Source organism: Clarias gariepinus, chromosome 7 (genome assembly GCF_024256425.1).
Source record: "Clarias gariepinus isolate MV-2021 ecotype Netherlands chromosome 7, CGAR_prim_01v2, whole genome shotgun sequence".
NCBI classification, from domain to species: Eukaryota; Metazoa; Chordata; class Actinopteri; order Siluriformes; family Clariidae; genus Clarias; species Clarias gariepinus.
The window spans coordinates 37,179,236-37,191,863 of NC_071106.1; the positions used below are offsets into that span (position 1 = coordinate 37,179,236).

The 12,628-nt window shown below is 38.0% G+C and overlaps 2 protein-coding genes across 3 annotated transcripts; one reads left to right on the forward strand and one right to left on the reverse strand.

The window, feature by feature from the left end:
* Window positions 1–698: 698 nt before the first annotated feature.
* Window positions 699–5,794, reverse strand: LOC128527838 (cytochrome c oxidase subunit 4 isoform 1, mitochondrial). 2 transcript variants are annotated; one of them, XM_053500454.1, is made up of 6 exons: window positions 5,743–5,794; window positions 5,494–5,558; window positions 2,725–2,802; window positions 1,643–1,807; window positions 1,132–1,263; window positions 699–1,017 (listed from the first exon to the last, which is right to left on the reverse strand). In XM_053500454.1, exons 3-6 carry the CDS (start codon window positions 2,795–2,797, stop codon window positions 881–883), a joined length of 507 nt encoding a protein of 168 aa, XP_053356429.1. In that variant the 5' UTR covers window positions 2,798–2,802; window positions 5,494–5,558; window positions 5,743–5,794; the 3' UTR covers window positions 699–880. The 2 variants fall into 2 exon arrangements, with proteins under 2 accessions (XP_053356429.1, XP_053356430.1); XM_053500455.1 differs by lacking the exon at window positions 5,494–5,558 and having other exon boundaries at window positions 5,743–5,764.
* Window positions 5,795–6,008: 214 nt separating this feature from the next.
* emc8 (ER membrane protein complex subunit 8) lies at window positions 6,009–11,986 on the forward strand. Its single transcript, XM_053500456.1, has 5 exons — window positions 6,009–6,562; window positions 7,714–7,790; window positions 8,070–8,139; window positions 9,247–9,341; window positions 11,015–11,986. Exons 1-5 carry the CDS (start codon window positions 6,350–6,352, stop codon window positions 11,172–11,174), a joined length of 615 nt encoding a protein of 204 aa, XP_053356431.1. The 5' UTR covers window positions 6,009–6,349; the 3' UTR covers window positions 11,175–11,986.
* Window positions 11,987–12,628: the final 642 nt, after the last annotated feature.

The window sequence follows — 12,628 nt, forward strand, 5'->3', positions numbered from 1 at the left end:
AGCAGCGTTAGGCTCAGAGGGTTAGGCACTGCATTACTGATAAAAAGGTTAGTGGTTTAAGCCCCAGCTCCACCAGGTTGGAATTGTTGCCTTAAGCAAGGCCCACATGAGCTTTTCCCATAGCTCCAAAGTCCAATCTTTATGCTCCATAGCAAACTGAAGCCTTTTTTTCCTGATAAGTTTCACTAACAAGAGGTTTTCTTATTAATACACAGCTGTTTAGTCCCAATCCTGCAAAGTTCTCATCACATTGTGTGTGAGTGTGTTGAAATGCTCTTTCATTAAAAACATGTTGATTTTGGGACTGTTGGCTGTTTTACTGTTGAAACGTCAATTCTTGAAGTAATCTTAATTCATTACTTTTTTCAGGATTCAGCACTATCCTTCCAGGATTTAATAATGTGTTGAAGGATTCTTGACTCGATTCCAGTCATTTAAAACTGGAATCAACAAAGTTAGTTACTTTTTCTTTGCAGAATAATTAGACCTTTCTAAAATGGTGACTTTTTTTTTTTTTTTCCCACCCAGTAGTTTGATACAGTATATTGCATTTTAATGCAGTGTATATATCTTTTTTACATTTACAGTAATATACATTTTTGACATATTGCCCACCATATGCAGGAGCAGGTGAGATAGGTCAGGGATAGGTACATTTTAAAAGTAGGGAAATAGAGAAAAAGTACACAACACCACAATGATGGTAAGGGATTTTATTGTCTTTATAGTTTACAATAACCTTAGGAGGAAGTGATCTTCCAGGGCACATTCAATGAGGTATAGACAAAGTCATACATCGACTTTCCACCGATCTGCACATTGGATATTTAACAAGAAGTTGCGTAACATGGTCCACTGACAACCATTTATCTAAGACAATTTATTTTTTCCAGGCTTTGTTCTCATAGTCCCAGTGAGCGGAAAAGCCCTGGATGGGGTTCATCCTCATGTCGAGCATCCTCTGGAGCTCCTGCTGCTTGTACTCGGAGCTAAAGGTGTGAGGAATATCTCCATAAACTGCAAAACACATTTTTGTTAGTATTTATTCCCTAACCCTAACCCTCTCAAGATAACTTTTGATGTGCAAGTGTGTTAAATAGCAGACAAATGCATCAAGACAATAACGCTTACTGTATTTCCTCTGCCACAGCACGACCAAGCCGGTGAGGCCGATGAAGAACATTATTCCAGCGACCACGGACTTCCACTCGCCTGTTCCCTTAGTCATCTCAGCGAAAGTGTCCTTGAAGCTGATGCGGTACACTGCGACGTGCAAAAAAAAAAAACAAAAAAAAAACCCAGATTAAGTGAGTAAAGGAAAGGTAACAGTGTCCCATCCGTTATACTATACCATGTTATAGTCACGTGACCTACTAATAACCTTGTCTGGCCACAAATATTACAAACAACCCTAACAATAACAGTTATAAAAGGCCTTTACACATCATTAACACTACAAAGCATCTCTAATCCACACACATGACGAGCTCTATTTCTTTTTTTTGGGGGGGGATTTTTCCAATTTTCTCCCCTAATTTTAATTGTAGCCAATTCCTCCCCGTCACTAGTGGGCTCTCACATTAAGGCTACTACTACCACTCAGCCGGGAGGACGAGCTCTATTTCTATCTGTGTGTACGTACGTGCAATTTTCTCTTCGTTGGACAAAGCAGCCCAGGAACCCTTCTCCTTCTCCTTGAGGGATTTCTGCTCAGCACTCAGTTGCTGGACATATCTGATCTCAGGCAGGGGGCTCTCACGACGGTCAAAATATGCAGGGAGGGAGTAGTCCTCCACCTTGGCAACTCCTAAAAGAAAACACGAATATGCGTTTTAGACAGCAGGTAGTGGAAAAAAAAATTCAGAGCAGTCACAGCCAGAGACATACAGGGTACAAAGCCTAAGCTGTCTAGTTGCACACAGTCGTGCACTGTGATCAGATTCAAAGAAACTAACTCCTACACTACCTGACTACACTGATAGAAGGCTAACACGCGAGTCTGCATTAGAAGCGAAGAGAGAGGTCTCAGGTCCTCTCTGATTAATCACAAACACATCATGAGAAACAGGAGACAACGTTCCCTTGGCTTTTCTGAAAATCTTGCCTGGCATTAATTGAATTAAAAATTTTGCTTTTTTTTTAATCAATTACAAAGTAAGTATTTAAGAAAAAAAAATCTTAAAATTCCAAATAACATTTAAAGTTTTATGCGGCCGGAATAAAAACACGCGCCATGTCAGGAACATACTCTTTGCTCTTTGTATTAAAACCAGCCCTAAAAGTTCTAGCTGTAAACTGAGCTGTTTGTTCGGAAATTATATGGAGCAAAAAACTGAGGTAAGCTGTGTGCTAGAATTCTCTACGGAGTGTAAAACTGCACGCCTGACCCTGTGCATCATCACTTTCTGCCTGCTCATACTGTAACCCAGTTTTTCTCCACCTTGGTGCTGGGTGACCCCATTTTAATCTCTTCTCAGCTAATTATTTACGTGTGGTAAAGCAGGGAAAAAACACTAAGATCAGGTTGGATCAGGATAAGACGCTCTAACTAATTTCTCCTCGTTTACACAAATGATTCATGATGAGTGAGGTTATACTGATAAGGCAAGATACAGCATGTAACAGTGTTTGAGTCACGATCGTGTCTGGAATTTGATCAGATATTAAAACAAACTAGAAGGTATAAAACAGTAGATCATAATGGGATGTAATAAAGAAACTCACCATGGCCACGCAGGCATGCTGAGGTCGACAAGGCTCGCTTTCCAACCAGACGAAGTGCTCGAGTTGCCAGCATTCTGCCTGGGGGTGGTGGACAATTAATTATTAATTTATTTAATTAATATTAGTGAAATATTAATAACATTCCATTTCTCAATCCTGATGTTACTTAAAATTCTGATTGTTTTAGCGCACATTAAGTGTACATAAATGTAGTTCCCTGTATATAAACTTATTTATAGGAAATTTTAGACTTTACCCGAGGTTTTTAAATCAACGCCTCCACCCAGAACTGCACAGACTGATGAGATACAACAAAACCAAAACTCTAAAACTCTACAAAACCCAACGTTAATGGTATTGTAAACTAAAAAGCACATTGATAATTATCCCATTTATTACTTTATTCCGCATTATGTTATTATTATTATTTTTTAAGATAGAATTTGGGTATTTATTTATTTCACGAACAAATATTTATTTCCAAACATTTAATGAGCAAATATTAACAAATTCCTTAAAAATATTTTAAAACAAACTGCTCAAAGCGGTTTTGTGAGTAACACTTATTAGTAGTAGTATTTATGAGCTTATGCTCGCTATGTGTACTACCGCCACTTCCTAGACTAGCGTGTGGACTATTGCAAGGAATGAACGGTTATATCGCTTTGTGACATCTAAACCCAAGTTACAGAGTTTCAGTGTTTATTAGATTATTCTAGCAGAACTTTATTATTTGTATGAAATATAAGATGTTAGAGTCAAATCAAATTCTTTGATATTTAATTTGTCGATTCTATTAACTGAATCAACAGATCAGCGTTTGAATCAGAATTAATTCACATTTAGAAAAAAACATTATGGATGTTTATTTAGCTATTTACAAAATCTATTCTGCAGAATAATCCTGCCTTAGCTGTTTTAGCTAATAATTTCTTTTTCAGTTTGAGTTTACGTTTAGTTAGTGAAATATCGCCACCTACAGGACCGGCGAGTGGCAGAGACTACTGAGAGAAATGAATGGTTATCACTTGTGTCATTTCAACAACCAACAAAAACAAGTTACACATCGTTAGTGTTTATTAGCTTATTTAAGCAGTTCCTAATACTTCAGAACGTGTGTGAAATATCGCTGATGGAGACAAAAACAGCAAACCAGGCTGACCTGCATTTCACTTATTAGCATTATTTATTTATACCTTTTTTAGTTATTACTATATCGCAGTTAAGTTCTTAGCAGTGCACTAGTAACCTTTGCTCAGCTCTCTCATTACCCTAGTCAGTGTCCACTGACTGCATGTACGATCGCATCATGGCTGATCCTCACGCAACTCTGATCTTTCGCCAGATAAATGATTACCACACGTTATGACATAAAATTACTGTTACACCGAGGGATGACCACTAGACTACTGTAATAGCTATGAGCTCGGGCTGACCGTACCCGTTTTTGTCATAGACGGTGCTGCCTTCTGTTACAATCAGTAAGGAACACGCAAAAGTTCATGGCGCTGCTAAAGTATCTACCATTAGTTCTACTGAGTCGAATAAAACATGATTCACTGGTAATTAATAATGAGGCTGGAGAAATAAAACAAAAAATGTCATTAAGTTTTAAATACTTTCTGGAGACATCAGTTATGTTCTAAGTCACAATTTATAGTTTGTCCTTTTGGGTTATTATTATTATTGAATCATAATTTTAAAAATATTGCTATGAGAGATGTAAAAAAATAAGATTCAGTTATGAGTTGTGATTTGTTTGAGTGCCGATTACCATCGTCATACTGACTCCAAAATCTTTTTTGTTATTATTATTTTTACATTTATAATAAGGAACCAGTTGATCGGAAAATTTTAACAATATCAAGGGGAAAAGTAATATTAAACCAGAATTTTTATAAAAATCTTGATACTTATAGAATCACAATTAGAAAAAGTGTCCCTACTATCTATATGTTTGATGTATATATTTTGCACAAGTATAAAAGACATTGTTTTATCTGATTTTTAATTTACATCTCCTGACTCACTCATTTAAACATACATAATACTGAATTGATTCATTTGTGGCCTCTTAGATGCAATAATTCACACAAAATTTATTAAACACTGAAACGTGCATGAGATTTAAATTAAAACAGTGTTTAATAATGCAGTCTTGTTATTATTTCAGCATTAAACAGTAAAGCGACAGCATGATTACTGTGTGCAGATATGGATGAAGCTAATCAGGTATCAGCCTAGCAAAACAGCTAGCATTAGCATCAGGAAGGTCATATTTAGATCGAGCAAAAGATCAGCATATTTCTCCCTCTGTACCGTGTCTTTATATTAATCTATATATTAATGTATATATTAATAATTATTACATTTTTCACTTTAATAAATCTCTTCATGAGAGTGTGAGCTAAAGTGAAGCTGCATCTAGAAGCTTCAGAAACCGGCGAACATATAACCGGCTCACTTCTAAATTACATTCCAACTAAATACAGAAGTAGAGCACTTCATGTGAACGCTTCTATTCTGGATGAAGTGCACTTAATTAGAAAGCAGTGAGTAATTTGAGACACAGCCAATGACAATGCGGCAGCCTCCGCTTTCCTCAATGTCACGTTGAGTTTTTCTGAAAAATAACCAAACCCTTTGTGTCTGGGTGAACAAATAAACACAGAATCGATGTAAAAGCGCACCAATTTTAAAACCATAAGCATAAATAAGGAAAACTCGGAATAAAATAAACATTAATCGCATTCGATCTCGGTCACCTACCTCTCTCTTTTAGCGGTCCACCTAAAGGAGGAAGGAAAAAAATCCCGACCGGAAATACGACGCCGCTGAGCATTGTGGGTAAGATTGCAAAACAGAATTAAATAAATAAAAACTTAAAACAATTATTTGTTACATCTGTAACTGTTGTAACACAAATTCCAAAAATATAAATATTACACAATTACAAATCGCAAATACAGCAATAATAATAATAATAATAATAATAATAATAATCTGCACAAAACTGACCTTTGTATCAGCGCTAAAGGGCAACGCCGAAACCAAGCCGTCAAACAGTCTGTCGTTGTCCTGTCGCAAAACAACATACACTTTACGTTATACCCGGTGTCCAGGCAGCACCTGCAGGCACCACATTTTAATTCCCCACCCGTTTTCACGGAAATCCCGCCTTCCTTTTTGTAATTGGCTGATCTTTGATACTAGGACGTGTCTGGTTGGTGACTCCAAACTCTTAACCAATCAATGTGGCGTAATTCCATCAATGAGGGTGGATTATAGAATAAAAAAAGAAAAAAACTCCAAGCAACCGTTGGAACCAGCTTATGATTTCGGAAGGAAGGTTTTTCTGATATTATTAAAACATTATAATTATAATAATATAGACATAAACATAGAGTGAAATAAATAGTTTTAATCTTTGATAAAACTTTGTAGAATGGTAGAATAAGGACCGGAATAAGGTATGAATTCGGATAAGATAGATTTGGAGAAATAAGTTAGCTAGCGAGCTAACGGGCGAGCTCGTGCGGTGTTTAGTTGAGACTACAGCCTCCGCTCGGTCACCAAGGCAACACACACTTCAGGTTTAACATTTGGGATTTTATAACAAGCGGAAATGCCTCTAAAGCTGACTACTCAGGCGTACTGTAAGATGTTACTCCACGCGGCTAAGTACCCTCAGTGCGCCGTGAACGGGCTGCTGGTGGCCGAGAAGCAGAAAGACAAGAAGAAAGAGGGACACGGTGCCTCGGTGCTGTGTGTGGACTGTGTTCCCCTGTTTCACGGATCTTTAGCGCTGGCACCAATGCTCGAAGTGGCCCTGTCTCTGGTAAGCGTCTCTGCTTTATGATAAACTTTCAACCAAAATCAGGGTGCTTCTATCAGGCTTTGAACAGGAATGGGTGCACAAATTTTTGCACCCAGAAGCTGTCTGGTGAAATTGTATCTTCTTAACTTACTAAGGCATGGGAATGAGATACTATGTTCTGGCCATGACTTACTAACACGTTGGAATGAGATACTATGTTGTGGTCACGACTTTCTTGGGCATGGGAATGAGATACAGTGTTGTGGCCATGACTTACTAAGGCGTGGGAGAAAAGTATTATGTCATGGCCACAAATTACTAAGGCATGAGAAGAAGATATTATGATGTAACCACGACTTACTAAGTAAGGCATGGGAATGAGACACTATAATGTGTCTATGACTTACTAGGTTGTGGGAACGAGATACCACGTTGTTGCCAAGACTTACAAGTGGGCATGACCACCAAGACGTGGGAACAAGTTACTATTTTGTGGGTATGATTTACTGTTGGGCACCACTTACTAAGGCGTGGGAATGAGTTGCTATGTTGTAAGCACGACTTACGTACTAAAGCATGTGAACAAGATTCTAGTGGGCATGAATTACTAAGGCGTGGGAATGAGATACTGCGTTGCGGGCACGATTTGTACGTCCTGGCCGTAAAATAGGTTTGTACCAGGTTATTAAACATCCACAAAAATAATGAAATACAAATAGATGCTTTAGAAGAGGTGCTTAGCCATGTACTTGGTTTAATTAAAATCACAGAAGAAGAGCACCTATAAAACAGGAGCTTACTTTTGTGTACATATGATCCTGTCCAAATAGGGCTAAAGACAGAAATAAACAGAAACGTTTGTCAGTCTTAGTCAATACAGTTCAGATATTTTGCTTTAAAAACACAATCTTTGTAACTATGATTTATTTTTAATTTGCGCTAGCCTTAAACGCCATCCTTGTGTTAAACATGTCCCTGGTAACCATGGAGACTGCAGATTTTGTTAAGTTATCTTTAACACTTATGGCTGTCAGGTGATCACACAAAGGGACACGCCCCCTAAAAGTCGTTCTCTGATATTCAGCGCGCACATCAGAAAAACTTTGAGAACTTTTTCTTTCTTTGCTTGAAATTGGAATTTTAATTTGTTTAATTGTTTGTTTTTTCCGCAGATCGACACATGGTGTAAAGAAAACAAATACGTCATCGCCGCCTACTATCAAGCCAACGAACGTATAAAAGATGCGAGGTACGAACACACTTTACTTAAAAAGAAGGATTTACTGTATTTATTTAATGTATTTAACTTTGTGATATAATTAATTAGTGTGATGCGATTAAAGCTCTAGACTCGAAGCAGCAGTCATGTGACGAATCACAGATGTCTTATTTTAGTCAACACTTCATAAAAATGTCTTTTCAAATAAAGAACTGTAAATGGAAGGTGTTAAGATGAAACTCTTGGCCGAGCTGTGACCCTTGTGTCGTGTTCGTGTATCTGATTTTCATTTCTCTTTTCTCTCCTCAGGCCGAGTCAGGTCGCAGAAAAAGTCGCTACGAGGATTTTAGAAAACTTCAGCGAGGCAGCCATGATCATTGTAAGTTCTTTGAATCTGTCAAAGTGTTTTCTCCACCCCGTTTTTCTGTTTACTTGTTTATTTTTACAGGTGATTGTCAAATAAATCCAAAATCCAGAAGAATAAAAAGTTTGGTTTGGTCTGTAGTTACTGCACATTGTTTCATGACTCGTGTACAGCTCTGTGTTAAACAGAATCTGCCACAGTACAGGAGGGGACCCTGAGTGAAGCACTCACTACTTATTTTCAGTAAAATCCAGCGGGCTTCATCATTTCTTTTCATTTCTCCTCAGTCACCCCTCTGTCTCACTAACATCCCCGTTCCTTCCATCCCTCATCAATCTCATCTCCTCTTTGTCCCTTCCATCTCGTCTCCTCTTTGTCCCTTACATCTCGTCTCCTCTTTGTCCCTTACATCTCGTCTCCTCTTTGTCCCTTACATCTCGTCTCCTCTTTGTCCCTTACATCTCGTCTTACATCTCGTCTCCTCTTTGTCCCTTCCGTCTCGTCTCCTCTTTGTCCCTTCCGTCTCGTCTCCTCTTTGTCCCTTCCGTCTCGTCTCCTCTTTGTCCCTTCCGTCTCGTCTCCTCTTTGTCCCTTCCGTCTCGTCTCCTCTTTGTCCCTTCCGTCTCGTCTCCTCTCCATCTTCTCTTCCGTCTCGTCTCGTCTCCTCTCCATCTTCTCTTCCGTCTCGTCTCCTGTCCTCTTTTGTCTCTAACTTTGCTTTCTCGTCTCCTCTCCATCCTTGTCGCGTCTTCTCCCCAACTCTAGTAAACAAGCTGGCTGTGTGTTATCATTGTCCAGTTACGAGGCTGTTCCGACTGTTGGGTGTCCGAGATGAAACGTGGGATCAGGCTAAACACTTGCACCCTGAAGTAGATAACAGATTTATCATTGGCTCTAAGTGTCTGTGTGTGATATGTGTGATTAAACTTGAAACAGCGACATGGATTAAAAAAAAAAAAAAACACTATGTTCAAACACACACACATGCACTACCAGACAAGCATTTGAGACAGATACATAAAAGTACTATTAAACAGATGATGATAAAAAAAAAAATAAGTGAAGTGTTTCTGTGAGAAAGAGACTAATTCTCCCGCTGTGCGTGTGTGTTTCCTCTCTCAGGTGGACAACAGCAAGTTCACTGTGGGATGCTCTGTACCAACTCTGTCCATCTACGATCATTCTGACAACAAGTGGAAGTGCAGAGACCCGAGCATGTGAGTGTCGTTATCTAAAACATCACCGCATGCTGCCCTGACGCTTCTCCGTTTCTCTGCACCAAAAACACTCCAGCTGTGTGTTCAACCCAACGCTAGAGATATTTTTGTTCAGAGAGTTCAGAGTTCTAAGAATACATCTAACGACATGTAAGAAGGATGTGACACACAGATCTGGAGTGATGGGAACATGGGGTATTTAGTCCAATGCTCCAATCAGTGTGGGTGAGATCAGTCTAGATAACATTAAAGTATGGAAGTTTATCTATAATAGAGGGGAACTATTCGGTTATGTATTGTAATTCTTCTGTGCCCCGATTCACATATTACTTTACTGACTACAAAATAATTTAATATATATATTTTTTTTATTTATATATACGGTACTGTGCAGAGTAGAGCTGTGATGTTCAGTAAGATACAGGTATTGCTTTTGTCTTAAGATATTTACAATTTATGATATATCTTTATTAGGATGTAATTTATTGTAAGTTAAAGAGAATCCATTTATATATTTTAAGGAGACATTACAAACAAAAGACTAGGAATTGTTGGTGCTGAAGGCGTCAAGGGCGGGTTAATGTTTACGAGGTTTTATTGCAGAGTCACATAAAAAAAAATCCTCCATCTAGCCCAGTCGGGCACCTGACTGCAGAGCTGTCATCACTCCTGAACAATACTGTTCATCACTTCTGTACTCCTCCGTGGCCTGTTTTTAGACCATCGGTTCTGAATCATTTATTGCTGTATTTTCAAAAAGGAAAAACCACAAGCAGGGAAATATCAACACTGCCTACATAAACAAGCAGTAATGAAACACACACACAAAAAGAACCTGGCTGATCGTTTCGGTCCAAAACCAAACAAAATAGTGCTAAACCATCAGAAAGAATTTTAGAATTTAATCGGACAGCGGCATCTGATGAATTTTGAAATGAACTTAAATTTGTACGTGTTGTGTGTCCACAGAATGAAGGTGTGAGATTACAATGATTAAGTAAATTCCAGTCGCACACTCATAAGCGCATATTAAAAAATGTACTGCGCCATCTGTTGAATTTTGAGAATAACAATTTTTTTTTCAAGGTTGATTTATTATTTTATTTTTTTTAGGCATTTAACAGGATTTTTTTAAAGGTTTTACAGGATTGGGACTAAACAGCTGTGTGTCTATAAGAAAGGGTAAGAAGGGAAGCGCATGAAGCGATGCTCCCATCATGCATAGTGTCCACTGTACAAGCCTCTGGAGACAGTGTTATGATCTGGGGTTGCTTCAGTCGCTCAGGTCTAGACTCAGCAACGTTATGTAGCTTAATGAAGTCAGCTGATGACCTGAATGTACTGAATCACCAGGTTATGGAGTTTTTCTTTCCTTATAGCACGGCTATGGTCCATCCAGGACTCAAAGCAGGAATTGAGCAGGAGTGATTTTGGAAGGATGAGAAATGATAAGGATGAACTGGTGTGTGTGTGTGTGTGTGTGTGTGTGTGTGTGTGTTTGTGTAATCAAAGCTAAAGGTTGTTGAATTAAATGTTAGTGTGTGTGAGGGAGAGAATTTAAATTGTATTATGTAACCAGAAAAATGTTGTGGGACATTGTTGATTATTTTACTTTAACCGTGTGTTTCGTTGTGCATTGTGTGTGTGTGTGTGTGTGTGTAAAACTGTTGCAGAGACTCGTTTGAGGACTGGACAGAAGCTCAGAAGATCGCATCCGCCTTGCTGGAGAACAGATCCTATGATAACCTCATAGACTTTGACAACCACCTGGACGACCTCAGGAACGACTGGACGAACCCCGAAATCAACAAATCCGTGCTGCATCTATGCTGAACCCGACATCCAGCCAGAACCGCTCCACCCGCTCACGTCATCAGCGCCAACACGGGTCCTCGCCGCATCCTTACTGTATTCTGACTTACACCTGGAGGAGAAAAGCTCAGAGATGGTGGGGGGTGGGGGGGATGGACATTAGTGCGTCACACTTTAGGAGAGATTAAGAGCGGTGTGAACTTCATCTAATGTTTTTACACATTCACTCACAAGACATACAGCGCCAGCTTCTCCGTTTTCATCTTTGGGTAAAAGTATGAACCGGTCACTGCATCATTACATCACACACTTTCTTTTATTTGTCTGTCATGTTATTAAATCAGTGAATCAGCACAGACCCCACCAGCTTTACACACTAAGGCGGTTTCATACCACTCTCATTATTATTATTATTATTATTATTATTAAAACATACAATTTTAAAAGAATTTGGATCAATCCTTTGAGACTTATTAATCAGTCTCACAGACTCGGATAATAATTAAATCCATCTAAAATAATGTCCAATTTTTCACTTCACAACATAAACATGATTAATATATTAATAAGCATTTTAACAAGAGACATTAGAAACAAAACAAAGTCTTAATATCTAAACCACTTTTTAATCTCTGCCATGTTTAAGTTTAGATCATTAAGGCACAGTCGATATTTATTTGTTAAAATTAGTCCAGTAATATTCATGACTTAACGACTGATAGAATGATGGTGTTTGTTTATTATTAATAGAATCTGAGTTTGAGATCTCGCTGATTTAAGTTGAGCTTTTGTAAAAACAAAATGCCAAAATAAAATGTTTTTAAGCAACTGTATACGATTGTGTGTGTTTCCTAAACAGGTGTGTGTGTGTATGTGTGTGTGCGCGGGACAATATTCCTAAAAGGCATGTTTGTTAAGCATACAGGTGTAGAAAATACAAGTTTACTTACAGCAATAAAATAAATTTTATGTTGTTATGCTTTGATGTTTGTGATAATCAAAATTTGTTCATCATTTACAGACTAATATTTTATATTACTGAAATATTAAAATGATCATTAAAGGTATTATTGGTTAGGACCAAATAAATTTTATCTCCATTGAGACAGGATTTCTTGTAACAATTACAATCTCTAAACATCATCTGGAGTCTCGAGAAAAAAAGGTTAAAGACCTTTGAGCCTTAATCTTTGACTTTTACTTTATTTTCCTCTTTTTTACTTAACTTTTTTTTTTACCTTGTTCACTTTTTGCATCTTCAAATAGTTTTGTTCTTTACTTTTTTTTGTTCCTCATATATTCTTTGCAGTTCCTCTTTACACTTTCTTACTTCGTTTTTGGTATTTTTGCCTAGTTTTTTTTAAATCCTCTTTGCGACAGTGTCTCTTGTCCACCAAGAAACCACCAAGGGGGAGGGAGTTGTAAACTTCTGCACAGTTTTTGAAACCACTAGAAGGGGACGTAAACTTCTGCTC

Excerpts from the sequence above, each read along its gene's own strand:
- LOC128527838 (XM_053500454.1), bottom strand. The coding sequence starts at position 2,797 with ATGCTGGCAACTCGAGCACTTCGTCTGGTTGGAAAGCGAGCCTTGTCG. Across the intron at positions 1,808-2,724 it reads AGCATGCCTGCGTGGCCATG|GAGTTGCCAAGGTGGAGGAC; the intron begins GTGAGTTTCTTT and ends GTTTTCTTTTAG. Across the intron at positions 1,018-1,131 it reads GCTGTGGCAGAGGAAATACA|TTTATGGAGATATTCCTCAC; the intron begins GTAAGCGTTATT and ends TGTGTTTTGCAG.
- emc8 (XM_053500456.1), top strand. The coding sequence starts at position 6,350 with ATGCCTCTAAAGCTGACTACTCAGGCGTACTGTAAGATGTTACTCCAC. Across the intron at positions 7,791-8,069 it reads GAACGTATAAAAGATGCGAG|GCCGAGTCAGGTCGCAGAAA; the intron begins GTACGAACACAC and ends TTCTCTCCTCAG. Across the intron at positions 8,140-9,246 it reads GCGAGGCAGCCATGATCATT|GTGGACAACAGCAAGTTCAC; the intron begins GTAAGTTCTTTG and ends TTCCTCTCTCAG.